This window comes from Microtus oregoni, unplaced genomic scaffold, assembly GCF_018167655.1.
Source record: "Microtus oregoni isolate MIOR12 unplaced genomic scaffold, Mior012 000019F_ref0000042, whole genome shotgun sequence".
Classification (NCBI taxonomy): domain Eukaryota; kingdom Metazoa; phylum Chordata; class Mammalia; order Rodentia; family Cricetidae; genus Microtus; species Microtus oregoni.
In genome coordinates this window covers 3,188,777-3,215,779 of record NW_024543078.1, presented here as the reverse complement: position 1 = coordinate 3,215,779, position 27,003 = coordinate 3,188,777, and the positions used below count along the sequence as shown (strand labels likewise).

General features: G+C 57.5%; 3 protein-coding genes across 5 annotated transcripts; 1 reads left to right on the top strand and 2 right to left on the bottom strand.

Annotated features, from left to right (window-relative positions):
• The first annotated feature begins 1,497 nt into the window (after positions 1-1,497).
• Tmem259 (transmembrane protein 259) lies at positions 1,498-8,260 on the top strand. Of its 3 annotated transcripts, none has more exons than XM_041669376.1 (11): positions 1,499-1,821; positions 5,672-5,923; positions 6,007-6,106; positions 6,184-6,294; positions 6,399-6,521; positions 6,596-6,696; positions 6,799-6,856; positions 6,980-7,012; positions 7,084-7,216; positions 7,310-7,409; positions 7,514-8,260. In XM_041669376.1, exons 1-11 carry the CDS (start codon positions 1,606-1,608, stop codon positions 7,958-7,960), a joined length of 1,674 nt encoding a protein of 557 aa, XP_041525310.1. In that variant the 5' UTR covers positions 1,499-1,605; the 3' UTR covers positions 7,961-8,260. The 3 variants fall into 3 exon arrangements, with proteins under 3 accessions (XP_041525308.1, XP_041525310.1, XP_041525309.1); XM_041669375.1 differs by having other exon boundaries at positions 1,500-1,821; positions 6,929-7,012; XM_041669374.1 differs by having other exon boundaries at positions 1,498-1,821; positions 6,799-7,012.
• Positions 8,261-8,278: 18 nt separating this feature from the next.
• On the bottom strand, positions 8,279-15,305 carry Grin3b (glutamate ionotropic receptor NMDA type subunit 3B). The gene is made up of 9 exons (XM_041669386.1): positions 14,583-15,305; positions 11,852-12,444; positions 10,609-11,641; positions 9,571-9,716; positions 9,373-9,488; positions 9,134-9,285; positions 8,822-8,986; positions 8,670-8,737; positions 8,279-8,588 (listed from the first exon to the last, which is right to left on the bottom strand). The coding sequence occupies exons 1-9, from the start codon at positions 15,051-15,053 to the stop codon at positions 8,279-8,281; spliced, it is 3,054 nt and encodes a 1,017-aa protein (XP_041525320.1). The 5' UTR covers positions 15,054-15,305.
• A 4,010-nt stretch (positions 15,306-19,315) lies between these two features.
• Wdr18 (WD repeat domain 18) lies at positions 19,316-26,366 on the bottom strand. Its single transcript, XM_041669379.1, has 9 exons — positions 26,121-26,366; positions 25,058-25,168; positions 21,647-21,780; positions 21,370-21,511; positions 20,602-20,745; positions 20,327-20,516; positions 20,083-20,249; positions 19,591-19,659; positions 19,316-19,515 (listed from the first exon to the last, which is right to left on the bottom strand). The coding sequence occupies exons 1-9, from the start codon at positions 26,328-26,330 to the stop codon at positions 19,387-19,389; spliced, it is 1,296 nt and encodes a 431-aa protein (XP_041525313.1). The 5' UTR covers positions 26,331-26,366; the 3' UTR covers positions 19,316-19,386.
• Between the last annotated feature and the right edge of the window lie 637 nt (positions 26,367-27,003).

The following is a 27,003-nucleotide window of genomic DNA, read 5'->3' as shown; positions in this document are numbered from 1 at the left end:
AATTTTTCTGGGATTGCATTGAATCTGTAGATTGCTTTTGGTAAGATTGCTATTTTTACTGTTAATCCTTTTTATTCAAGAGCATGGGCGATCTTTCCATTTTCTGGTACCTTCTTCAATTTCTTTCTTCAAAGATTTAACGTTCTTGTCATACAGGTTTGTTTGGTTAGAGTTGCTCCAAGGTATGTTATTTGTGGCTATTGTGAAGGGTGATGTTTCTCTGATTTCTTTCTCAGCTCATTTATCATCTGTATAAAGGAAGGCTGGTTTTTTATAGTTACTCGTTGATCCTGCTACACTACTGATGTCACCTGGTTCTTAGCAGGGGCTGGATTTGACCTGAAGTGCTGCGTGTATTTTGAAGCTATTGCCACATCTCTGTTCTCATGCAGTAGTAAGGCCAGGCACTCCCTCCTTCTGTCCACCCCTGAGCTGCTCAGACTAACTTCCCGGACGATGAAGTCGTTGGATTAAAAAAAAAGAAGAAGAAAAGAAAAGAAAAAGAAAATCAAAGAAGGCGCAACACCATTCCACACCTGCTGGAACGTTTGCCACGCTCAGACCCCTGCCACTGCTGTCCAATGACGGACGATGCCAGAAACAAAAACTTGGACACCACAGAACCCAAGGTCCTGGACTTCTGGCAGCTTAACTATGACTGGAGATCTCAAATTCTCAAATTAATGGAATTTAACGATCCGACGTCTTTAATCCCGGCACTCGGGAGGCAGAGGCAGGCAGATCTCTGATTTCTAGGCCTACTGAGCTGGTTTCAGGCCAGCCTGGTCTATAGAACACCTAGTCCCTCTCCCTCCCCTCAAAACGAACAAGGCCTGCAGGTTTCCCAGCAGCGGTCAGGGAGCCTGGGTTCAAATCCTCCTTCCCCCACCTCACCGGGTATTTATCAGCCCTCCCTGCGCTCCGGGCTCCTTGTCTGAAAAATAGACAGGTTAATGTTTGCAAAGTGCTCTCGGCGCGCAGACGTCAGAAATCTTAAGAATTTTGGCTCGCGGCAGGGCTGGCCTCGAGCCCCCGCTGTCCGCCGCTCCTGGGCCACAAGGGCAGCCCCCGCACCCCGCCCTCAGCGCTGCCCCAGCCAATGAGCGGGTGTCAGGGAGCCCCATGCTAATGACGTCCTCGCCGGACTCCGCCCCAGTGACGGACCACGTGCCACGCCCCTATATTAGCCTCCGCCAATAGGAAGCCGGATGCAAATTACAGGGCTGTAGCTCCGCCCTCCCGCGGAGGTAGCAAAGCGGCGGGCACCGCGGCAGACAAGTTAGGCGAATGCAAATGAGCTGGGATCAGGGCCACGCCCCCAGTCCGGCCGCCGCTCAGCGGCTGGGCACGGGCGCGACGGGGCGGAGCTCCTCGGCAGTAGCCAGGCTCCGCCCCTGCAGCCCGGCCTCCTGGGGCGGCCGCGGCGATCCCAGCGTGCTCCGCGCACGGCGGCGCTCTGGCCCGCCGCTCTCGCCGGCGTCACTGGCCGAGCGGACGCGAGTAGGAGCGCAGGCGGCGGCGACTGGGGGCGGCGGGGGGATCCGGCGGCCGGGACGCGGCCGGGGGGGGGGCAGCCGGCGGCCGCCGGGGACACTGGGAGCGGTGATGTCGGATCACGTGGCGACCCCGGGGCCCGGGCCCAACGGCGGCGGCGGCCCGGCGCCCGTGCGCGGCCCGCGCGGCCCCAACCTCAACCCCAACCCGCTCATCAACGTGCGCGACCGGCTTTTCCACGCGCTCTTCTTCAAGATGGCCGTCACCTACTCGCGCCTGTTCCCGCCTGCCTTCCGCCGCCTCTTTGAGTTCTTCGTTCTGCTCAAGGTGACCCTTGACCCCTGACCTCTGACCCCAGCTGCCACCCACCTGCCCACTGTCACTGCTTCAGCCCCTGACCCCTGACACCTGGATGCCCCGATGTCAGTCTTCCCACAGATGCAGCCCCTGGTCCCCACTTCGTCCCCGGCTCCCAGGCCCCGCCTCTTTTCCTTTGACCTCTGACTGCAGCCTGGGAGCCTAGGCCCCGAAGTTTTCACTCAAGACCAGAGCCTGGTGTCCCCTTGGGAACACCTCCCACCTGTCATTCCCGTCCTACCCCCCACTCCGGGCCTCCCCTGGGCACAGTCCCCTGTCCCCCCGCCCCCGTGTCACTTCACTGTTCTCAGAGTCTTGTCAGGTCTTCTGTGGCTCTTGGGTGAGGTCACCTCACTGGGGTCAGCAGCAGAGTCACAGCCAGGGACTGTGTGGCCTGGGACCTCACGCCTGCCTGAGTCTTGTTGGGAAATTCCAGTTGCCAGGCCCTGCCCTGGCTGTCTTCCTGCTGTGTTCCAGGGGGACACTGGGTTCGCAGCGACAAAGGCTGCTCAGGAGGGATGGGCACCAGGCTGCCTCTCACTGGGCAGCGTGCCTGTGACAGCCTTCCAAGAGGAGCTGGCTGAGCCATCTGGTGTTGGGGGCGTGGCATAATGGCGGATGTGCTGGTGTTGGAGGGCATTGCCTTTTCCTCACATGGGGTTGGTGAAGGTGGGACTGGTTCCTGTCACTGCTCCAGAGCTAGTAGCTCAGGTACAAGCTCCAGACAGATGTCGGGTTCCCCTCAGTCTCCAGTCCCTGGTGTGGAGATGAGCCAGCGGCCCCTCTTCCTAGCTTCTACACCCGCAGAGTCTCCGATGATGCCCCCCAGCTGGGGTGCCAGGTGTCTGAACATAGCTGGGGGTCTGTTGGATTACAATTGGGCCATGCTGTCTGAATGGGGACAAACAGACCTTTTAGTGACTGGTTTCTGGGGCTTCTTTTTCTGGGAGCCCTGTTGCTGTGTTTCCTGCCCATCCTGCCTGCCCAGCTTCCTCCCAGCCTTCATAGAGGGAGTGTGCTTGATGGCCAAGGCCTGTCAGGCCTATACCACCCTGCACCCTGTCCCCACACCCAGCCTAGGCGTCAGCTCCTGTGGAAATCCAGAGAAGAACTGCTGGCTGTGGTGTCCCCTCTGCTGGCCTTACAGCCTCAAAGACTGAAACTAGACAGCCCTCCCTTGAGGCTCTGGGAGCCTAGGCTAAACAGCCATACTGTGTGGGCGACCGACCGTGGGGTAGAGGGAGCTGCAGGCTCCTCAGGGTGTGGGCAGCTGTTGAAGGCCGAGCAGGAGTAATGGCCCCAGCTCAAGCCCTGTTCGAGTGGAGATCTGACACTGGAGGGTGCTGTGTGGCACCCTTTGGTGGACTGGGATCTCCTGGAGATCCTGACTGAGGCTGGTGGCACCGAGTGTTCTGCGGGAGGTGATAGCATGCAGCCCTCACCAGGCCTGTGTGACCAAACTCAGTGCCTGTTTCTCTGGCACAGAGTGGGTAGATGAGCGGAGGAGTGGCCCCAGGGCCTGAGTGGGCTGCCAGACACTAGTTCAGTGACAGGTAGGGACTTGTGGGATTGCCTAGCAGCTGTGGTGCAGAGAGAAGCCTAGATACATCCACCTGTCCAGTGGCCACCTCCCTCTGCTTCTGGTTGCCCAACATGTAGAGCATGGGCCTGTCTACTCCCAGTTCTTGGGCCTGACTAGAAGGAGCCGGTGCTTCTGCTCTCAGCCTGGGGGGGTCGGACTTCATGACACTTAATACAGGAGAGCCTCACAATTCACAGGGTAGTGTTGGCTTTAAGTATGGTGAGCTCCAGACTTTAGCCTTGCTCTCAATCCCAGGGTCCCCACCATCTGCCTGCTGCTCTGTATCCCCTCAGGTCACTACTAGGAGGGCTGGGGCAGGCTGCAGAGGGGAGGCATGGGCAGCAGGCAGAGCAGGGTGGGCAGCGGAGCGGCCCTGGCTGGTTCTGGCCTTAGGTTGCTTATGTCCCTTAAACTGCTACCTAGTGGAAGGTGGGGACACCTAGCAGAAAGTGGGGGCGCTGCTGCTGTGCTTGCCACCGCAGAATCTCTCTCTCAAGATGGGGGTTCAGGAGCCCAGTCTCGTCCGTGAAGAGTGTCAGGACTTGGATGGACGCATTGAGCATGCCAGGTTGTCCAAGACTGTCATGGCCCTGGTGATTCCCATCACCTAAGGGTCAGGGTCCTGGTTCTCGTGGATCTGCAGACAGACAGAGATCTGTACTGGTCAGCGGGACTGCGGGAAGTTCAGGCAAGGTGTCAGTGGGGGCCATAGAGGAGTTTTACCCTATACCCTGTATAGGCCCAAGGAGCGCAGAGGCCCCTTCAGCCCAAGGACACGGCACATGAGGGACATCCTGGGGTCTACAGGTGCTGCGAACATCCCTGGCCTCCGCCTGACATGGGTTAGGGCAGTGATTCTCAACCTTGAATCTGTGACCCTTAATACAGTTCATGTGGTGGTGACCCCCAGCCATAAAATTCTTTTCATTGTTATTTCACAACTGTTATGAATCATAGTGTAAAAATACCTGCATTTTCCAGTGGTCTTAGACAACCCCTCCCCCCCAAGTGGTCATGACCCACAGGTTGAGAACCCCAGTTACTCTCACACTGTGCAGGGAAAGGGGAAATTGTTCCCAAAGGGCGGGGCCTCTTGAGTGACTGTAGGTATAGCATAGGGTATTTGAGGTTAATAAGTAGTATTAAGTAATCTGTGACTTTTATTTATTTATTTATTTTTTCGAGACAGGGTTTCTCTGTGGTTTTGGAGCCTGTCCTGGAACTAGCTCTTGTAGACCAGGCTGGTCTCGAACTCACAGAGATCCGCCTGCCTCTGCCTCCCGAGTGCTGGGATTAAAGGCGTGCGCCACCACCGCCCTGCAATCTGTGACTTTTAAAAACTTGTAGCCAGGTGGTGGCTCTACAGAATACATATGTGTGTGGGAGCCTGTACCCCCAGTATTCATGGGGGGTCAGAATAGCTTGAAGGTGTCAAACTGGGGATCAAACTCAGGTTCTCGGGCTTAGTGGCAAGCACCTGTACCAACTGAGCCATCTCTTTTCTTGACCTGTACTTGAACATCTGGAGCTGAGTTGGTCTCAGCAGGGCATCATGGACCCTGCAGGGTGTGAGCAGAGCTCTTGCCTTCCCATCCAATCCCCCACATGGCCCACGGTTTCCTCGCTGCAGGGTTACCAGCAAGAGTGGCCATTGCCCTTTTCCAGGTGAAACTACATTTCCCAGGCAAGGCAGCCTGCTACTACTGAGGTGCCCTGGCCCCACCAGGGCAGGGCAGGGCAGGGCAGCTATGTCCTTATGGCTCCTGCTAGTCCCAGGAACAGGGCAGAGGGTGCCTTGCTGGAGACCTTGGCTATTCTTAGCTGGTGAGATCAGGGCTTCTGTTAGCAGCAGTGAGACTGGGGTCCCCAAAGGCAACTTTATGGATTTTTTTTTTTTAAGATTTATTTATCATATATACAACATTCTTTCCATGTATGCTTGCATGCCAGAAGAGGGCACCAGATCTCATTATAGATGGTTGCTGTGAATTGAACTCAGGACCTCTGGAAGAGCAGTCAGTGCTCTTAACCTCTGAGCCATCTCTCCAGCCCCCTCCAAAGCTACTTTGAGTTGAAGCAGCTGCTGGGCCAAGAAACTGTTGGAGGCTAGTGGTCCAGGAAACCCTTGCAGTGGGGACCTTAGGCACCTGGGTCCCAAGGAGGCACAGGCAGCCAGGGATACCTGGCTGGCAGAGGGGTGTCCCTCTGCCGTGCTGACTGCCCTCACCCCACCCCCAGGCCCTCTTTGTGCTTTTTGTGCTGGCCTACATACACATTGTCTTCTCCCGGTCGCCTATCAACTGCTTGGAGCATGTTCGAGATCGATGGCCGCGGGAGGGCGTCCTGCGAGTGGAGGTCCGTCACAACTCCAGCCGGGCACCTGTGGTCCTGCAGTTCTGTGATGGGGGTCTCAGAGGCCTGGAGCTGGGGGAGGAGGAGGAGGAGGAGGAGGAACTGACCGTGGAAATGTTCAACAACAGCTCCATCAAGGTGAGTGGGTCTGGGCGCCCAGTCCTGGGGACACCCACCCAGTAGACCATCAGGGACTGACACCTAGGCCCCCTGTGCTGCAGTTTGAGCTGGACATTGAGCCCAAGGTGTTCAAGCCTCCAGGTGGCCCCGATGCCCTGAATGACAGCCAGGACTTCCCTTTCCCTGAGACGCCAACTAAAGGTTTGTGGCCCCAGGTAGGGAGGGTGGCAAGGCCACGCTGAGGGTGGGGCAGCTGACCACTCTTTCTCTGTCTGCAGTGTGGCCGCAGGATGAGTACATTGTGGAGTACTCGCTGGAGTACGGCTTTCTGCGGCTGTCACAGGCCACACGCCAGCGCCTGAGCATCCCTGTCATGGTGGTCACCCTAGGTAAGGCAACTTGGGCACCCTGGCGGACTGGGGCTAGGCCAAGGAGCACCCGGCTGTGAAGGGCTCCCGGCTTCTGTGAACTCTTGACTCCCATCTACCCACAGACCCCACCCGGGACCAGTGCTTCGGAGACCGCTTTAGCCGACTCTTGCTGGACGAGTTCCTGGGATATGATGACGTCCTCATGTCCAGTGTGAAGGGCCTAGCAGAGAATGAGGAGAACAAGGGTGGGGCCCCGGGCGGGGAGGACAGGGGAGGGAGGGATGGCGGCCACCCAGCTGCTCATGGCCGCCTCTCCCAGGTTTCCTGAGGAATGTGGTGTCTGGGGAGCACTACCGCTTTGTCAGCATGTGGATGGCGCGCACGTCCTACCTGGCGGCCTTCGTCATCATGGTCATCTTTGTGAGTGGATAGGCATGGCTGGCACTCCTCGGGGGCCTGCTGGGCTGGGGTGCCCACCCCCAGGCACCCCTGACCCTGACCGGCCCGCCCGCCCGCCCGCAGACCCTCAGCGTGTCCATGCTGCTGCGCTACTCGCACCACCAGATCTTCGTCTTCATCGGTGAGTCCTGGCCGGCCGGGGGTGGGCTGGGCTCTCCCCAGGCCCTCACGGGCGGCCGCCCTGTGCCCGCAGTGGACCTGCTGCAGATGCTGGAGATGAACATGGCCATCGCCTTCCCTGCAGCGCCCTTGCTGACCGTCATCCTGGCCCTCGTCGGTGAGGACCCCCGCTGCGCCCCCGCCCCCGCCCCGCCCCACCCGTGCCAACCCCGCCGCGTGTCCCCGCAGGGATGGAGGCCATCATGTCTGAGTTCTTCAATGACACCACCACGGCCTTCTACATCATCCTCATCGTGTGGCTGGCCGACCAGTATGATGCCATCTGCTGCCACACCAACACCAGCAAGCGGCACTGGCTGAGGTGGGGGCGGGGCCAGTGGGGGCGGGGTCAGAGGTGGATCTGGGTGGGACAGGGCGGGGCCTGTCAGACAGGGCAGCTTCTCCCGCCCTGCAGGTTCTTCTACCTGTACCACTTTGCCTTCTATGCCTACCACTACCGCTTCAACGGGCAGTACAGCAGCCTGGCCCTGGTCACCTCCTGGCTCTTCATCCAGGTGAGGGCCGCCCCTGCCCTGCTGGGCCCCACCAGGCTGGCTGGCCTACTGCTGGTGGACGGAGCCTCATGCGGCCAGGCTCACCTGACCTCTGACCTCTGCAGCATTCCATGATATACTTCTTCCACCATTACGAGTTGCCGGCCATCCTGCAGCAGATCCGCATCCAGGAGATGTTGTTACAGACGCCACAGCTAGGCCCCGGGACCCCCACAGCGCTGCCTGACGACCTCAACAACAACTCTGGCTCCCCGGCCGCCCCCGATCCCGGTCCTCAGCTTGCACTGGGCCCCAACTCCAGCTCCGCTCCCGCGGGCGGGGCATCTGGGCCTGGCTCGCTGGGCGCCGCAGCCTCGGTGTCCAGCAGTGACCTGGGTTGGGTGGCCGAGACGGCCGCCATTATCTCGGACGCGTCCTTCCTGTCAGGGTTGAGCGCCTCACTGCTGGAGCGGAGGCCGGCGGTCCCCAGCACCCCGGACAGCGCGCGCCCTGACCCCGGGGTCCCTCAGGAGGATTCGCCTGCACCTGCACCTGCGCCTGCCGGGTCCTGAGAGCAACGACTTGCCCGGCTCCTGGCGGGGCCAGGCCTGAGCCTGAGAGCTGTGGTCTGCAGGGAGAGGGGCTGGCGGTGAAGGTTCTGGAAGCGGGCAGGACAGGGCGGCGAGGTGTGGTGGGCGCATGGCCGCCGGCCGCCTGGTGCTCCCCAGTGCCTTCCTCACGGCGCCCGCGCAGGTCCGAGCGCCCGGGCCCGGACTCGCAGGTGGCGGCTCAGGACGCGGGGCGCACGTTCTATGCTATTTAATTGCAGTGTACAGAGTCGTGTTTGTATATAGAATAAACTGTCGTGGACAGCGCTGCCGTGTGGTCCCTCAGCTTTCCGCCGGTGGTACCGGCAGCAGGCGCAGTGGCCGGAGCTGGGCGCCATCCCCCAGTCGGGCCCGCAGCTCCCCGCGCCGCAGCAGTGCACTGCGCAGACGCTCCCGCGCCGCCTCGATGCGCAGCTCCAGCTCCTGCAGCTCCGCTTGCGGACAGGGCCCATTGGAGCAGAGCCACGGACGGTCCCCGCTGGCCTCCCGGGTTTCCAAGAGGAACCGCACGCGCCGCTCTCGTTCAACAGCCCTGCGCACCCGCCTCCAGCGCGCCGCTCCTTCAGCTGCAGGCGGCTGCTCCTCGGGGCCGCTAGGACAGAGAGGAGGCAGTGGCCCTTGCCGCCCGCCTGGCCACCTACCTGGGGCTCCCCACTCCCCGTCCCATGCTCACCTGCACTCTTGCTCTGGCTTCTCCTGGTGCCCTTCTGGCGTCCCGGTGTTGAGTGCTCGGTGGATCTTCTAGGGACACAGACAAGCATGTCAGTGGGCGCCCGGGTTGCCCATCTGCGCTATCCCACCCTTTTCTGGCCCCTGCCACCTCACCTGACTCGTGTGAAGCCAGTACTGCAGTTTGTTGCCTCTGCGGATACGTGGCAGCACCAGGCGGTAGAAGACGTGCTCACCCAGAGAGCTGAGGAGTGCGCTGCCCAGTCCGAGACACAGCAGCACAAACAGCCCCGAGAAGTGGTAGACACCCATCTGCAGCGTCTGCACGACAGCCATGTCCCCAGGGGGTCAGGGCTAATAGGTGGGGAGATCTTAGGAATGAAGGGGTGTTGGGGCTGTGTAGGGTGAGTGCCAATGCACGCAAGCATAGCCAGAGCTCCCCACCCTGTGTCCCGGGCGCCTGCCCACCTCCGTCATGGCGAACACCCGCTTCCCGCAAGGCACCATCTTGTACCACTTGTCATGGAGCAGGTCAATGAAACCAGAAGACTTGTAGCGACTGATGAACTCCGACAGGTTGGAAGTGAGCGGTGAGTTCTGGGGCAGCCCTATGCCGTAGCCTGGAGAGGTTGAGCCGGGTGGGAGGAGGCTCCACTAAACTGCGTGCACCCACGGCTGGGATGCCCAGAACCCCACCCCACACTCACCCTCGATAGCAAAGGGTTTGCCCACGGTGAGCAGCTTACAGTCAGCGTCAATGGACACCTCGTAGTCCAGTAGAGATTTGTCCATGATGAAGGCGTTGAGCTTGGGTGGGTCACTCCTGTGGAGCAGGATGGTGCAAGGTCAGCAGGTCCTGAGTGGCAGGTGGCCCTCCAATGCCACACAGTACCCCGCAGACTCACGTGAGCATGGCCACTCCATGTGGAGTGGTGGGCGCACTGTGGCGCCGCATGTGTGCGTGCATCTCAGGGAAGCTTGCCTTGATGTAGGCCTCTGCGCTGCTCTCCCACACGGTGCCGAAGCGGAAGCCTTGGGAAGGGTGGTGCAGCTGCGGAGGAGGAGCGCTCAGCCGGCAGCCTGCCAGGGCCTGCTTGACCTCGCGCAGGGGCCTGGTACAGAGCTCAGATGCGGTACCATCAGCTCCGCAAGTGCTTCATTTGGGAACCCCAGAGACACTCCGTATTTTTCTGCTCTCACTCCAACCCCAGTCCTCACCTCACCTGGCCTTGGCCATCAGCCATTATGGTGGCTAGAACATTGGGCAGCACCTAATTGCAGGGACTGCAAGACTGGGGGTGGGGTCAGCAGGATGCGACCAGCTAGATCCCAAAGAGGGGGAAACTGAGAAATAGCACGAACTCCAAAAACATGAAAGGCGAGAATAAATTCAGATGTACTTCAGCATGCCTGCCATCCCTGAAGGACGGCAGTTGTTGGTTTATGTTTTTCTGCGACAGGGTTTCTCCATAGTAGCTTTGGAGCCTGACCTGGAACTAGCTCTTGTAAATCAGGCTAGCCTCGAACTCCTGGAATTCCGCCTGTCTCTGCCTCCCGAGTGTTGGGGTTAAAGTCATGCACCACCACCGCCCACCTGGCTGCAATTCTTTTAAAAAAGGACTCATCCTTAAGAAGGAAGGCCTCGGATGGTGGTGGTGCACCCCTTTAATCCCAGCACTTGGGAGGCAGAGGCAAGCGGATCTCTGAGTTTTAGGCCAGCCTGTTCTACAAGAGTAAGTTCCACAAAGAGACCCTGTCTGGAGGTAGGGGAAGCAAACGGAGGTGTCATCAGGGTGGGGCCACATCTAGAATCCTCCCGGGAGGAGCTGGGGCGAGGTCAGGGGGTAGAGTCCCTGGATTCCATTGCAGCACTGCAATTGCTGAGCCCAGTGCCACCCCACTCTGACTACAACCCACAGCCCCTCAGCTTTCCCAGGCCCCACCTTGGGGTCATGGATTCCAGACAGCTCCTCAAAGGTCTTGTCCCCGACCATGACGGCAGCCAGGTTGGCTGTGTAGCTGGACAGCACGAGCAGACAGAAGATTGCCCAGAGGTTCATGAGGAAGCGTCCGGTAGGACACTTGGGTGTCTTGCTGGAGACAGTGCGCCCGAAGAGGATGGCATAGCAGAGGTTGAGCGCCGACGAGTAGGAGAAGACAGTGCCACGGTTGCGGCCACGGGGCGTGAGTCCATAGGGGCTCCGCCATTCATACAGGGTAAGGAAGAGCGCTGTGAGGTGCAGAGCCGCGAAAACACCCACCCACATGGACCAGTGCAGGGGCCACATGAAGGCCCCGATGGGTGAGGCCGTGTCCCGCGTCCGCACCATGATGCCCAGGCTGGTGGAGAAGAAAGGGCTGGTGAAGTCCACCACTCGGGAGCGAGCCGAGTTGATGCTGAAGCTGGTCACAGCCATGTGTGCCCGGCCAGCCAGCAGATCGCCCACCAGGCCTGTCCAGCGTCCATCACGCAGGGCCCCATATTTGCCGTCCCCCACAATATAGAGCTCGAAATCGAAGGCCAGGTCCTCAGCCAGCCGCTCCAGCAGGTCAATGCAGTAGCCGTAACAACATCTTCGCAGCGCGCGGGGAACCGAGCCATTGGCTAGTGCTGCAAAGAGCGCATCCAGCTTGGACGAGTCGTTGGTGCCTGGGTCTAGACACAGCTGCCCAGCTGGGCACTGCCCATCCTCATCGGATTCCCTGGTGAATACAAACGGGTGCTCCACCAGGGTCACCACTCGCAGCTTCGGCCGTGCCTGGGTGCCAGATGGAGACAGGACGCGCACAGCAGCCGTCCCGGGCTCAAACTCCAGCTGTCCGTCCTGCCAGCTGCCCACCGTTGCCCAGGCTGGGGCGCCCAGTGGATCCCGGCGCAGGCTCCATACCTTGAAATGCCGAGACACGTGCACCCGAGAGGAGCCTGTCACCCACACGGCCCCTGTGCGGCCCTGGAAAGATGTGTTGCTTAGAAATCTGGGGAATGGAAAGAGTAGGGATTATCACAACTCTGAGAGCGCTGCACCTTGCTCAGCTAGCCCCCGCCTGGAAGCCATGGGGGCTCTAGGCTGAGGATGGAGGGACAACCACCCGCCTCTAGGTTCTGTTCCTGCTGAGGCACCCACCCCTGACACACGGGACAGAGCCAGGCTATGGGCCTGGCCTTTCCCCCGAAACTGGACTCACCGAGCTAAGGTGTGCCCAGATGACTCAGGCCCAGCTGGTTTCAGGTCCTCACAGTTGACGGCACCCGGAAACAGGGAGCGCTCCGGATGTGCGAGGGCCATGCTACCGAGTGCTCGTGCCACAAGCTCCACCGTGTCGTGAATGGCAGCTTCCAGTGCGGGCCGTTTGATTTCTCCCAACGCCAGCACCCCAGGTGACAGGCCGGCCGTGGGCAGTGCCTCCGCAGGCAGTGGTGTGCCCAGTAGCCACTGAGGACCTGGTGGTGCAGCCTCTAGGACCTCATGTGCGCGGGCAGCGCTGCAACCGAGGAGGACCGCGGCAGGCACTATGCTTAACCCCCCGTCCAGTGCCCCCAGCAGGGACAGTCCAGCCCGAAGGCCGCCATTGCTACTGTCCAGCCGACTCAGGTCCAGCACGAACTTTGGAGCCTGGCCAGCACGGCTAGTCCAGAGTGTCACAAGGCTGCCAGGGTCCCGGACACGGCAGAGTACCAGAGCAACGTCCTCCCAGGCATGCGCCTGTAACAGGGACACCAGCACATCCAGTATGGTCTCCAGGGGACTGGCCCAGTCCAGCTGCAGATGGAACGGGGTCTGGGAAGAAGTGGTTCCAGTCAGTGCTAGTGAGCTTGGTATCCGCAGCTCCATCTCCACCCCACTCTCTCAAGCTGGGCACCGTCCTGCCTGCTTCAGCTCACCGTGCTGTGAACCCTCTAACCCTCCCCGCCCAGGCTGGTCTTGAACTCACGATCCTCCTGCCTCTACCTCCAGAGTCCTAGGATGACAAGCAGGTACCATTTCTTCCAGTTATGCCCTGCTGAGATGAGATCCCAGACTTAATGCACCGTGCCCCAGCCTCCCTCGTTGTGTTTTCTATATGCATTCCCCCAGCTACAATGCCCTTTCCTCTCCAAGCTAGTCAACTCCCATATGTTGGGGAATAATATTTTAAGGTGTGTTGCTTTTGTTTATGCTGCATTTATTTAACTCTGTGAAGCTATGATTCTCTGTCTGTCTAAAACACCTGATGGTCTAAAGGGCTGAACGGCCAATAGCAAGGGAGGAGTAAGGATAGGCAGGGCTGGCAGGCAGAGAAGGAGGGAAAAAATGAGAAAGAGAACAGAACAACAAGAGAAAAAGGAGAAGGGAACCCAGCAACACAGCCAGTCACGGACACGTCTTTGATCCCAGCACTCGGGAGGCAGAGGCAGGCGGATCTCTGTGAGTTCTAGGCCAGCCTGGTCTACAGAGCTAGTTCCAGGACAGGCTCCAAAGCCACAGAGAAACCCTGTCTCGAAAAAACAAACAAGCAAAGATTTACAGAAGAGAAAGATAAGAGCACAGTGGCAAAAGGTGGATGGGTTAATTTAAGATAAGAAAAGCTGGCAAGAAACAAGCCAAGCTGCCCGGAGGTGGTGGTGCACGCCTTTAATCCCAGCACTTGGGAGGCAGAGGTAGGCGGTCCTCTGTGAGTTCAAGGTCAGCCTGGTCTACAAGAGCGAGTTCTATCTAGGACAGGCCCCAAAGCTACAGAGAAACCCTGTCTCAAAAAAAAAAAAAAAAAAAAAAAAAAAAAAAAAAAAAAAGAAACAAGCCAACCCGGGCATTCATTTTTAAGAATAAGACTCCGCATATGATTCTTTGGGAGCCAGGTGGTGGGCCCCAAAAAAGCCTAAAGAGTAAAACATCACACAACACCTCCACATCCTTCAAAACCCAGCTCTGTCATCTCTTCTCTGTAGACCTGGACATTATCAGGGAGAACCTTGGACTTTCCAGAGCTCTCCCAGACTTTGGTTCCTGTCTGTCTGTCTGTCTGTCTCTCTCCCCGCTTTGGCTTCCGTCCTGACCTAGTTCCACCCCACCAGGCGCCCCCTGGTGCTCAGCACGTCCAGAGTGTCCTTAGGGGTTTTGTAGCACATTTGAAATACTCAGCGGCCCCAGTAGATAACCAACATCCCCTGGGCGCTGCTGTCAGGGACGCGTTGCTGAGGAACACAGGAGGATGCCACGGCGCTGTTTGGGGAGGCCAGGCCAACCCCAGAGGAGCCTGAATTGGCTCAGAGGCAGGAAGCATAGCTGGCCGCAGTTCCCAGAACGGGACGATCTTCAGCTTTGGTCTTGAGTCTCCCACCCAACCAAGCGGCTTTAGGGGATAGAGGGAACCCAGGGACACGAGGGTCTCAAGCCCTGCTCCGGGTTGTTACTCCTGGTGGGAACTTTGGTTGGCCTGCTTGGTCCGGAGTGAGACAGCTTCAGACACAGAGACAGACAGAGACCCTAGCCGGGTGTAATGGCGCATACCTTTAATCCCAGCACTCGGGAAGCAGAGGCAGGTGGATTTCTATGAGTTCAGGGCTAGCCTGGTCTATACAGAGGCTCTCCCAAAACATTAAGTAATTTTAAAAAGTTAAAAAAAAACAAAGACATAGCGAGGATGAGGATGGGACATGCCGAGGTTGGGGATGGACCGGCTCTGCTCTGGGGCTGGAGGCCATCAGAGCGCTGTGGATAGGAGTTGCTGGCCTGTAGGGCCCCTGGGAAGGAAAGACGGACTTCTGGGAGGATTTCCCAAACTGGCCAAGTCCAAGAAGAGAGTGGCGCGCCCTCCTAGCCAAGGCGTGCTTAGGAGGGAAGGGAGGGGGCAGGGGTCCTCTCCATTCCCTGGTTGGAGAAGTGGGGCTCCCGCTTCCCGTCCCCGTGCCCCAGGGTCCCCAGCGCTCCCTGCGTACCGGGGTTCCGAGGGGCGCGCGCGCCTCCCTCCGCAGGATGCTCAGTACCGGGGTCTCCGTGGCCACTGCCAGGAACTGCAGCAGCCGCAGCTCGGGCCGCGCCTCGGGAAAGGCTACCGAGGCCACCACGCCGGGCGGTGCCAGGACCTGGCACAGACCTCGGGCCAGAGACGCGGGGTCGCGGGCGGGGGACGCGATGGCCACCAGATCCAGACTCAGGTTGTGCGGCAGCCGCGGTGCGGGGATGGCCAGGGCGGCCAGGACGCGGGCGCGGGCGGCGGGCGCGCGGGGCAGGAGCGCAGCTAGGCGCAGGGAGCCCCCGGCACGCGAGGCAACCCCACAGGGCTGAGGGTGACCGCTCACCGCCCGGAGTCCCAGCGCCAGGACGAGCCACAGCGTCCTTACACGTTCCATCCCGAAGTTGCCACTGTGCGCGGGGAAGGAGGAGACACATGGGCCAGTCTGCTCCATCCCTCCTTCGGGTCCCCGTCCACTGAAGGAGGAGCTGGGCTTGCTGTGGCTGGCAGGGAGGGACTGGGTGATGCCTCCCACAGCCCAGAGGTCCTCAGAACAATCTCTACCAGCTCAATCGTGTGTGCACCCTGGGGGAAACTGGGGCAGACACATCGGTGGAAGGTAGATGTGCCCTCCAGTCCCGGCAATCATCTTTTTGGTAATTTTTTTTTTACTTTATTGACATACTGAGTTTATTTCACATGTATGTTTTTGTTTTTGTCTCCCTACCATTTCCACTTCTGACCACCACTATGTCCTGTCCTAACACTCCATACACACTGAGAACCAAGTAAAGGGCGGAGCGCCACCCTTGAAAACTAAACAGGCATTTTAGTTTTTTTTTTTTTTTTTTAGTTTTTCGAGACAGGGTTTCTCTGTAGCTTTGGAGCCTGTCCTGGCACTACCTCTTATAGACCAGGCTGGCCTCGAACTCACAGAGATCCGCCTGCCTCTGCCTCCCGAGTGCTGGGATTAAAGGCGTGTGCCACCACTGCCCGGCATAAACAGGCATTTTAGACAACACACTGTTGGCAATGGAACCTGGACAACATTTATCAAACACAGGAGGGAAAGTTCTCCCTTCCCATTATAAAAAGGACAGCCAGATACACCAACTGTTGCAGAAAATAAAAGACGGAATATTTCAAACTGTTTAAACCATGTTCTTTTTTTTTTTTTTTTTTTTTTTTTTTTAAATATTTATTTATTTATTATGTATACAATATTCTGTCTGTGTGTATGCTTGCAGGCCAGAAGAGGGCACTAGACCTCGTTACAGATGGTTGTGAGCCACCATGTGGTTGCTGGGAATTGAACTCAGGACCTTTGGAAGAGCAGGCAATGCTCTTAACCTCTGAACCATCTCTCCAGCCCCCTTAAACCATGTTCTTAAGGAGACTGCCTCCAGTGCCAGGGTCTTGATAGCCTCCTGGTCAGTCATCCGGAAGCAATTCTTCACATCTTCATCCTCCTCATCTTCATTCTCTGACTCCTCCAGAGCTCCCAGGTGCCACCCACTACTCCGCACAGGCCCTGACTGACCCTTACTTCAACCTTACGACCACAGGAGGTGGGATTTCAAAGCCCCCCCGAGAAACGCTTACTGTACAGACATTTTCAAAGTTGCCAGCGTTACTTTAATTGTATAGTTCATTGCTTCTGCCTCTGTGATGTGTAATTCATCTTTCGCCCCAGCACCTGAACTAACCGTTTTAGTGATAACTGGTGCTCATTCTCACCATTTTCCACCTTAAAGTGAAAATCTTTTTTTGTTTGTTTGTTTGTTTTTCGAGATGGTTTCTCTGTGGTTTTGGAGCCTGTCCTAGTACTAGCTCTTGTAGACCAGGCTGGTCTCGAACTCACAGAGATCCGCCTGCCTCTGCCTCCCAAGTGCTGGGATTAAAGGCGTGCGCCACCACCGCCCGGCTAAAGTGAAAATCTTTGTCAGCTTTTAGTTCACAACCGAAAAGGTAGTCCATCGAGTCTTCCATGAGACGGAGATGGAGAGAAGTCGGATGGAGAGTACTGCCTGCCGCTCCTCAGAACAGACACGCCGGAGGCAATCACGCCAGGGACCGGCAACAATCTTGAATCACAAAAACCAAACAACAAAAAAGGTAGTTGTATTTATATCTTGGGTTTGTGGGCTAAGTTGCATTCTGTAGCCCATGTGGGGGCAGCCTTTTGGGGTCTGTCATTCCTCTCCACTCTGTGGGTCTTGAGGATCGAAGTAGGGTCCTCAGACTTGGCTGCAAGCGTCCTTACCCTTCTTGTTTTCTTCTCTATTAAAATATGTATTATTGGCGCACGCCGTCAATCCCAGCGCTCTGGAGGCAGAGGCAGGCGGATCTCTGAGTTTGAGGCCAGCCTGGTCTACAGAGCGAGTTCCAGGACAGCTGGGGCTACACAGAGAAACCTTGTCTCAGAAAACAGTATTATTTTTCGTATTTGTTTGAGACAGGGCTCCATTATGCAGCCATGGCTAGTCTGGAACTCCATGTTCACACCAGGCTGCTCTTGAACTCAAGAGATCCATCTGGGTCTGCATTTGGAGTCTCCGTGGAGCGTGGGTCCACGCCCTCAGGGACCATTGGATTCCCTGGAGCTGGATGTGCGCCACCCAGCGCGGGTGCCAGCAACCAAAGTCATGTTCTCTACAGAACTCTTTAACCTTCCAAACCCAGTGTCAAAAGCCCAGACACACACACACACCCCGCCAGGCTCGTCTTCCTATGACTCATTTAGGCACCATTGTCATTGTCCCCTCGGTTCAGGGAGGACGGGGTAAATTCAGTCCAGTTCCTCCTGCCTCTCATATAGTCGGTCCTTCACTGCTTGAGCAATCACCACAGTCTCCTCCTCCACCACTCCAGAACCCTCTATAGCTACACTGTCTTCCCCGCAACTCAATTGACTCAGGGTCCAGCTGTCAGCACTGAGTGTGGCCTGTAGTGTCAGGGACCAAAGGCTTTTCTGGCCGGGAGGCTCCTGCTGGGAACTCTGTGGCCTGTCCTCACATTTCCTTGGGAAATATGGCATTCTCCCAAGATCAGGCAGCACCTGCAGGCAACAAGCAGCCCGGATGAATGAATCTACACTCACCCCTAGCCCCACCCGCCACGCTCACTCTCCTTGCAGAGCCAGTTAAAGGAAAAACATCCATCAGGCAAATAAAAACGCCAGCAAGACAGACTGCATTTGAGCCGCCTTCTAATGGGATGGCAGTCAGCTAGGCACCTGGCCAGGGCTCCAAGGTACATCAGGTTAGGGGTACTTCAGGGTTCCTGCCTGGGGCCACCATGCCACTTCAGGGATCCTCGGGGCATGCTCCCTGAGGCTGACGTGTGCCACCAACCTCAGTCCTCATGGATGGGGCTAAGTTCTCAGAAATCTGCCCTTGTCTACAGTGATCCCAGCTGGCCCTCTTCCAGTCTACAAGGACTTCTGTTCAGCCCACTGAAAGCGAGACAGTTGGGGTACAGGCCCAGCTGGATTCACCACTCCTAACAGAAGGGCAGAAAGGGACCCTCCACTGAGTGAAAAGACACACAAGACTTTCTTGGGGTGCAGGGCTGCCTCAGTGTATGAACTTATCCCCAAGAATCCGGTTTTGCACATTTCATGTCACACTGCGTAGCAGCACTGGTGACCCCACGGTTCCTGCTGGTCTCTGCCTCCATGCTGTCCCACTTTCATCTCAAGAGGATGTCTGTGGGGTCTTGGTCCAGGCTGCCCCACTGCTCAGAAGACTGGGAACAGTGTCTTCCTGCAGCTCCTGCACTCATCCAGTCTCGTAATTATGATGGCTGAGTCCCCAAAGCAATTCTGATTTCTTATAAGCCCAGAGAAGCCAGTCAGCTCAGGGAAGTGGGGGCCGCGCAGATGAAGGGATAATCCTGAGTGCCTGCCCAGATGTCAGGAAGGCTCGGGCAACCTAGGCTAGCTAGCCTTTGAGCCCAGCCATAGCAGGGTGTGGCACTGCAGAGCTTTCTCTCTCTCTCTCTCTCTCTCTCACACACACACACACACACACACACACACACTCACACCCAGCCGGAACACCACACAGAAGCAGGAGCATGACAAACACCCAAGGAGGGGACCGAGTTCACCTTCACCTGTCTCAGGTAACCTCCCCAGGTCTCTTGTGTGCTGAGAACTCATGGCTGGTAGAGTCCCTGTGTGCCTGCTTCCCCCAAACCTCTCCGAGGGAGCAGGGGCGGCTGGTGTGGGAGGAGTTGGGGTATCTGGGCCAAGAATGCAAGGAGCCAGCTCAGAGGGGAAACTAAGGCAAGTGTCAGGGACACTAGAGCACCCAGCATCCCGGCACAGGAGGCAGTGGGTCCTCAGGGTACGGTCACATTCTGCCACCAGGTGCTGTCCAGGATGTCCTGAGCACATGGTGATGGGGTGTCAGGGTGAGGTCAGCACTGGCACCAGCTCCAGCTGTAGCAGCAACAACTCTGCTAAGTCACTTTTTTGGATCGTTAGGCAGAGGTGTCAGTTGATGGTGGCTTTCCAGAAGGCTCTGTGGGTATTTGGGCTGAACTCCTGACTGCGCTTTGGACCATGCGGGGCTGATCACTGTCTGGTTGGCCCCAGTGAGGACCCTACGCTATCAGTCCCTCACGACCTCACCCATCCATGCCCTGGGGTCCCCAGGTGTGAGGCCTCACAACCCAGCCCCTCGGGGACAGAACAGCCCAGGCACAAGTTTCTTTGTCCATCCTTTGTTTTTAAAGCACCAGAGCCAATGGCAAGTGTTCCGGTGACAGCTGCGCAGCTCGTGTCACTTAGAGGGCCGGGTGATCATGCGCGTGGAAAAGTCAAAGAGGTCCCGGTTGATTTTGCGCAGGTTGCGCACCTCCTCCTCCAACTCCAACACGCGCACTGGCAGCATCTGATTGCCTAGCATGTTCTGTGGTGACAGGAGCGTGTGGGTGAGGCCGCTCCTGCCCAGGCCCCTCCCACAACCAGGACTAACCCCACCCACCTTCTCCACGTAGCCGGATAGCGCTGCCTGCAGCTGCTCCAGCCGCTCCAGGTAGGTCTGCTCGGTGCCCTGAAAAGTGGTATGGTCACCCCATTGTGTCCCGTGTCACACAACAGAGCACTCCAGACACTAGGTCCTCAGCCTGTGTGCCACCCTCTGTGGAAGGGCCGGACACCACCCGCTTGGCCTGGGGACACGGGGCTGGGTAAAATCCCTCCCTTCGGGTGCTCGCCCATTCCCAGCTGCTGTCCTCAGGCTGCCCCAATGGTCTATCCTCCTCTATTCTTTAAGATCCAAGTGACCTGCTCACACACTGGGAGCAGTATGACAAGCCAGCCTTTGAATGTGGGCCAATGCCCAGTGTGCTTTCAGACAGGAGTCAGTTGTGTGAGCAGCCGTGGGTGCCGACGACCTGGCAGTAACTCAGGTCTTTAAATGATGGCGCCAGCACCAGGGGTCTCCGGGGGCTGGAACGTCAGGTTGGGTGAGTACCTGCAGGTGGAGCCCTAGCTGCAGTCGCAGGCCCCCACCCTGGGCCTCATCTCCATGCTCAGCACCCAGCAGGTGCTTGTTGAAGAGGGGCAGGGGCGAGCTGGGCTTGAATTCAGGGTTCAGCATGCTGGGCGGGGCCAGGATGATGGCTGCATTGGTCACTGGGCCTGAAGGACACAGAACACCAAGTCAGGGGCTGGCTGCCCTGCGGGCCGATGGGCTCCACGCAAGGCGCGGCACACACCTTTGAGGGTGAGTGTGCGCAGGCTCTGCTTGCTCTTCACATCCCACAGCCGCACTGACTCATCGTGGGAACCAGAGAGGAGAACACTGCCGTCCGTGGACACCGACAGACACGTCACTTGGTTCCTGTGCCCCCTGAAGACCTTCCCTGCGCTCTGTTCAGGCTGGAAGCTGTGTTCTCTCTGTCCAGGCTGTGGTGTGGGGAGAGGACAGCTGTCAGTGTCTGGGATGTGGGGCACTCACTGTGTGCTCCCTCAGCCCCCAGTGGCCACTCACCCAGCTGCACAGGTCCACCTGGAAGATGGAGCCATCGCTGCCTCCACAGAACACATGGTGCTCAGCCAGGTCCATGGTCACAGACGTGATGCCCACGTCAAACACGACAGACAGAAGCAGATCTCCCGAGGAGATGGCCCAGAGCTGCAGGGATGGGAGGCCTCGCACCACGGACAACCAGGCACACAGCCAAGCCAGGAAGCCAAGAAGGCTGAGGACCCTGGCACCACCCTGCCCATGCTACAAGCCTCCAAACCCATCACAGACGCGCAAGCCACTCTGGCTGGTGGTGTGGGCAGCTCAGCTACTGCACCAGACAGGGAAACTAAGTCACCAAGGCTGGGGTAAGAGGCCATGTCTTCGCTTCCTATGCTCCTAAGCATAGGCAAGCCATGGCTACACAGAAAGACAGACAGACAGAGGAAGAGGAAAGAGAGAAAAGAAAAAATACTTTCTTATAAAAAGAGGGCTGGGGTAGAAGCCTGGTTTGATCCAGCAAAGTGAGGTCCTGGGTTCCAGCTCTAAAACTGCGCCAATAATAAACAAACAATCGCAAACTCTCAAGGGCAGCTGGCTACTGCAGCACAGCCAAGTGGGAATTTCCAGCAGACAGGCTAGACTGCCCATCTCTGGGTGTCCTTGGTCAGGCATAGGATTACGGGCTGTCTGGAACGGAGGCAGCCAGAGCAAAGGGATGCCAGTCTCCCTCTCTTCTGGCTGAGCGCCAGTGGCAGTCAGGAATTTATGGGTCCAGGTTGGGGATGCTACCTTCATGGTCTGATCCAGCGAAGCGGTGGCCACCCGGGCCATGGGGCCACCGAAGCCGCAGTGCACATCTGTGATGGGGAGTGTGTGCTGGGACCAGACATGCCTCGGGGCGAGGATCCTGGACGGGTCTGCCTGCAGCACACTGGGCACAGCACAGCGGTGAGGCCAAGAGCAGAGACCCCGGCCTGCCTCCTCAAGCCCCCATGTCGCCAGCCCAGGTGCCCCCGCCCTCAGGCTCCTGTGCTCTTTCTGTGCAGACTCCTGGCACGTGCCCTACCTGCAGAGGTTCCAGACCAGCACCAGGCAGTCCTTGCCCCCCGAGACAAAGTGGCTGTTGTCACCCGTGAACTTCAAGCACGACACGTCCTGGTAGTGACGGGTGAGGATGACCAGGAGGTTCCCAGTGGAGACCTGGGATGGGCCAGGCAGCAGTCAGGGGTGACAGAACCCTGTCTACCCGCTCTAGGCCTCTGGTGGATGGAACAGGGCACTGGGCCAGGAATGGCTGTGTCCCCAGTGTCTGATGGCAGTGTGACACCACCAGGAAAGGGGGACATAAGTTTCCTGGGTCCTCTGAGCCCCCAGGGGAGCCTGAGCTTGATCATGTCTAAGGTCGGCTGATCTGGGGTGTACTGGAGGCCCCCGCGGGCACATCTGCCCGTCAGCTGCATGAAAGCCGATTAGAAAACCAGAGGAAACAGCAAGCAACAGTTCCGCAGGAGTGAGGCTGCAGCCAGAACACCCTATCTAAGGCTGTTGTCCGTCCACCTTACAGTGGGGAGGGACAGGCCAAGGGGTGCTGTTTCTGTCGGGTGTCTGGGCACCTGCAGAGAAAGAGCTCGGCCACCCACACACTAATGTCACAGGAGACCAGCTCCCCCAGGAGCAATCTGTGGGACCGGGCAGCGCCCCCTGGTGGTCACAACTCAGACTCCTTAGGGTGGGGCAGGCTGGGGTCACCTTGACACAAACAAGTCACCTGCTGGACCCTTATGTAGGGCATTTTCTTGACTAAATGATTGACAGGGGTCTTCCCACTGTGGGTGGCACTAGGCCTGGACGGGGGCTCCTGGGTTGCTGTAGAAAGCAGGCTGGGCTGGGCTCCTGGAGTTCAGCTGAGGAGAGGGAGGAGGGGTCACCTGAACAAGGGGTCAAGTGCATGATGGGGAAACAAGAGACAGCTGACCCGAGCCAGTGGGAGCTCAGGGACTGTGGCTGGGGAACCTGCATGGGACCAAACTGAGGCCCTCTGAATGTGGGTGACAGTTGGGGGCTTGATCTGTTGGGGGGCGGGGCTGGCAGTGGGACCAGGACACCGGAGCCCATTCCTTGTGGAGGGTGGAATACCTTGCTCAGCCTTGATGTGGTGGGGAAGGAGCTTGGTCCTGCCCCAAGTTGGTAGGCCAGACATTGTTGACTCCCTAAGGAAGTCCTTACCCTCTGAGGTAAGGATGGGGGATGGCTGGGGGGGGGTGTGGAAGGTGGGAGAAGGGAGGGAGGTGGAACTGAGGTTGGTGTAGAAAATAAAAAGTAAATTACTTTAATAAAGAAAAATATGAGAGAAAAAAAGAGAAGAAAGCAGGCTGGATAGGCTAGAGAGATGGCTCATGGGTTAGGAGCACTGGCTGCTCTTTCAGAGGTCCTGAGTTCAATTCCCAGCAACCACGTGTAGCTCCCAGCCATTTGCAATGAGATCTGGTGTCCTCTTCTTGCCTGCAGGCATACGTGCAGACAGAACACTGTACACATAGTAAATAAATCTTGAACAACAACAACAACAAAAAAAACAGGCTAAAATGCAGTGGTGGGTGGTGGGGGTGGGCAGCACACACCTTTAATTCCAGCACTAGGGAGTCTGAGGGCAGCCAGGGCTACGCAGGGACACCCTGACACCCTGATAAGGGCCGGCAGGGAGATGGTGTGAAAAGAGAGCCAGGACTGAAGTGGTGACGAGGAGGAAGAACTCAAGGGCCACACAATGAGTTCAAGGCTGGTCTGTACTACTTGAGAACCAAGGATGACTTGGGTGAAGTACCTCCAGAACCCATGTTCAGCCATCGGTGACAGTGGTAGGTGGAGCTAGGAGCCATCTTGGGTGCCTGAGCAGAGAAACACCGGCCCACACGCCAGCTGAAGTGGCTCTCTGATGCTGATGCGAGCACTTTCACATGGTGTATAGCAAACCCAAGAAGGCACGGGAAAGGGATCTTAAATGCGCCCAACCTAGGTGGACCCCTCCAGTGGGACCACGCCTCAGAATCCTGGTCTGAGAAGGACGTGGTGGCCCAGGGATGGCCTGGAGGAAGATGCAGCTAGCAGGGTCAGGACACAGCCTAGCAGCCCGCCTCCTCCGGCCTCACTCATGGCCAAGGTCACTAACTGGGTCCAGTGTGGAGCCGGGCAGCTGGGGCCTCTGGCACTGAGGAAGCAGGATGAGGCCGAGAGAAATGGGGGCGGGGCTGGCTATCACAGGGTTTGTGATGGGTTTTTTGAGACATGGTTTCTCTGTGTAGCCCAGGCTATCCTGGAACTCAGATATCTGCCCACCCTAGTGCTGGGATTAAAGGTGTCCACCCTCAGCATCCGGCAATAATTTTACATTTTAAAAGATTTTTTTTAAAGATTTATTTATTTATTATGTACACAACATTCTGCCTCCATGTATGCCTGCAGGCCAGAGGAGGGCGCCAGATCTCATTACAGGTGGTTGTGAGCCACCATGTGGTTGCTGGGAATTGAACTCAGGACCTCTGGTAGAGCAGCCAGTGCTCTTAACCACTGAGCCATCTCTCCAGCCCCATTTTTTTTAAAAAATATTTATTTATTAAGTATACCACATTCTGTCTGCATATATGCCTGCAAGCCAGAAGAGGGCATCAGATCTCATAACAGATGGTTGTGAGCCACCATGTGGTTGCTGGGAATTGAGCTCAGGACCTTTGGAAGAGCAGGCAGTGCTCTTAACCTCTGAGCCATCTCTCCAGCCCCATTTAAAAAGGTTTTATTGACATGCATCTAGGATACCCTCAGAGGCCAGATGAGGGTGTGCGCTGTGGGCTGGGGTAGCCGGGGTGTGCGCTGTGGGCTGGGGTAGCGGAGCTTTCACTGCTGTGCTGTCTCCAGTCCAATCGATGGTTTTTAAAAGTTCAGTATTTTTTATTTTTCAGCTTATTTTCTTTATGAGTGCTTTGCCCACAGGTATATATGGGTACCAGGATCACACCATTAGTCAGAAGCGCGTGTCGGCGTGGTGCTGAGAACGGAACCCAGGTCCTCTACGAGAGCAGCATACGCTCTTAACCACATCCACGTCGCCTGTGAGGGCGTTAACTGTTAAGTTGTTCTGTTCCTGCTTCCTGTCCTGATGTCCCTCAACACAAGCTATCAGATAATATAACATCACAATACGATAAGCCAAACAGACGACTTCTGACCAGCGTTTTGTCAAGCAAAAACAAGTTAGAACACTGTCTTCTCCTAAGTTTCTTTTGTGGTTACCCATAAAGGTGGGGCCAGCACCGGGGCCACCTTAGGCTGAGCCCTGGGCTGCACTCCACAGTCATGATAACTTAGGACCCCATAGACACAGTCATATTTTCGGTAACATCATTAAGAACACCTGCCTCCGTCAGCCTGGACACTAACCAGCATTCCCAAGTGACACATATTCGTGACAAGCTGTTCTTACCTCCCACAGGTAGATGCTCTCGGCAATTCCTGCCAGGACATACAGGCCGTTGGATGCTGCGGTCAGACAAGTGACTGGCCCAGGACACATGATTTTCTGTTGGAGCTGGTCCTAGGGACACAATGTGAGACAAGCGTGTGAGCCTCAGGAAGAGCAAGAGGAAGGAGTAGGGGTAGGCAGAACCACCAGTGAGTGGTTGGGGTGTCTCAGGGCTAGACCCTGGCCTAAACCCCCCACCCCCACTGGTGCAGCCAGCGCAGCCTGGATGCCGAGACGTGGGGGGGGGGGGGGGCGTGCCGGGATTGAGACACAGAGGCTTCTTTTCAGGTGGAAGAACAGCAACCTTTCTTTTGCCCAGCAACCTTTTATACCTCTACTCCTTCTGTGGAGACCCACTGGCCAGAAAAAACACAAACATCCATGTCAATTACAGACCACAAGAAGTTCCGCTGTCAGTCAGGAGGAGTGAGAGCAGCTGGGTCACAACACCCCCCAAGAAAGCGCTACCCGACATGAAGGAGGCTCTGGTTCCAGAAACATAAGAACCAAAAAAACCCCATGCCTCAGTCAGTCCTTATAGTGAAGAACCGAGACCCTTAAGAGGATAACAAGAGCGGGCGGTGGTGGCGCACGCACTCAGGAGGCAGAGGCAGGCGGATCTGAGTTTGAGGTCAGACTGGTCTGCAGAGCCACTTCCAGGACAACCAGGGCTAAATAGTGAGACCCTGTCTCGAACCGCCCTCCCCCCCGAAAATAAGAGGGCAATGAAAGCATTTGCAAACACTCCATCTCTTCCCAAGAACTCTGATCTGTCATGTCCTCTAAAAGCACGACTTCTATCTGACTCCACTTTCCTTTCTGCATCAAAATTAGCGCTCCTTTGACTAGAAAAGCGCAAACGTTGATTCGCCACACATCATCTGAGCATGCGCGCGGAAATCTCAGGGCGCCTTTGCATCAGGCCCGCCAGCATCACACAGCACCCGGGTCGGGTGACCCCAACTCCAACGCGTCCAGTCCACACGGCCGTCCCTCGGCCCCCACGGATGCTGAGGCCACGCACCTTGCGCTGCAGCTCCCAGGCGCAGATGTAGTTCTTGCCTTGCTGCGCCGCCAGCAGGTATTCGCCATTGAGCAGCGCCAGGCCCCGCGGCCCCGCTTGTCCGCCGCGGTAGGTGAGCAGGTTGGCTCCCGAATGAAGCTCCCACACCACGCAGCTCCAGAGCTGCGCCGCGGAGTCCGTACACACCGCCACTTCCATGGGCGCCGCCATGCTGAACGGGCAGCCCCGCCTCTGAATCCCGTCATCCCTAGCGAGACTCTTAAGATGGCTCCTGGCCGGCTAGAGCGTCTCCTAGCGGCCGAACGGGAGAGCGCACGCATGCGCGGTAGCTTCGTTGTGGCGAGGAGGCGGAGCTCTCCGGTGCTTCCCGGCTCCTCCAGGCCTAGAGCGGCACGGAAGCGCGTGGGGCGGAGCTCCTCTGCGCACGCGTACAACGTTCGCCAGGGGGGGGTGGAGCCGCACTCCCTGCGCTGCGCCTGCGTACCAGTTCGGAGGGAGCGGGATCCCGCCACGCGGGCCCTCGGGGGTGGGGCACCAGCCGCTCCGCGCACGCGCGCGCTCTGCGCTCTCCGTGCTTGCTCCCGCTGACTGCTCGCAGGGTTTGTTTTGGACCGCAGATCAGAGGCGATTGCTATGCAGAGTGACTAGAGATTTTCACCGGTTCTGCTGGGTGTTTGGGCTCAAATGAGTCAAACTTTTACAGTTGTTTTTTTCGTCTTGAGACACTCTAGTCCTCGACCAGTTCCCCTGCCTCAGCCTCCTGCGTGCTGAGATGACAAGCCTGTCATCATGGCCGGCTTACTTTTTAAACTTTGTTTTAAGGCAAAAATATATAAAAAGACCTACATGCTTTATTTAGACCGAAAGAAATTAGTTACTGCAT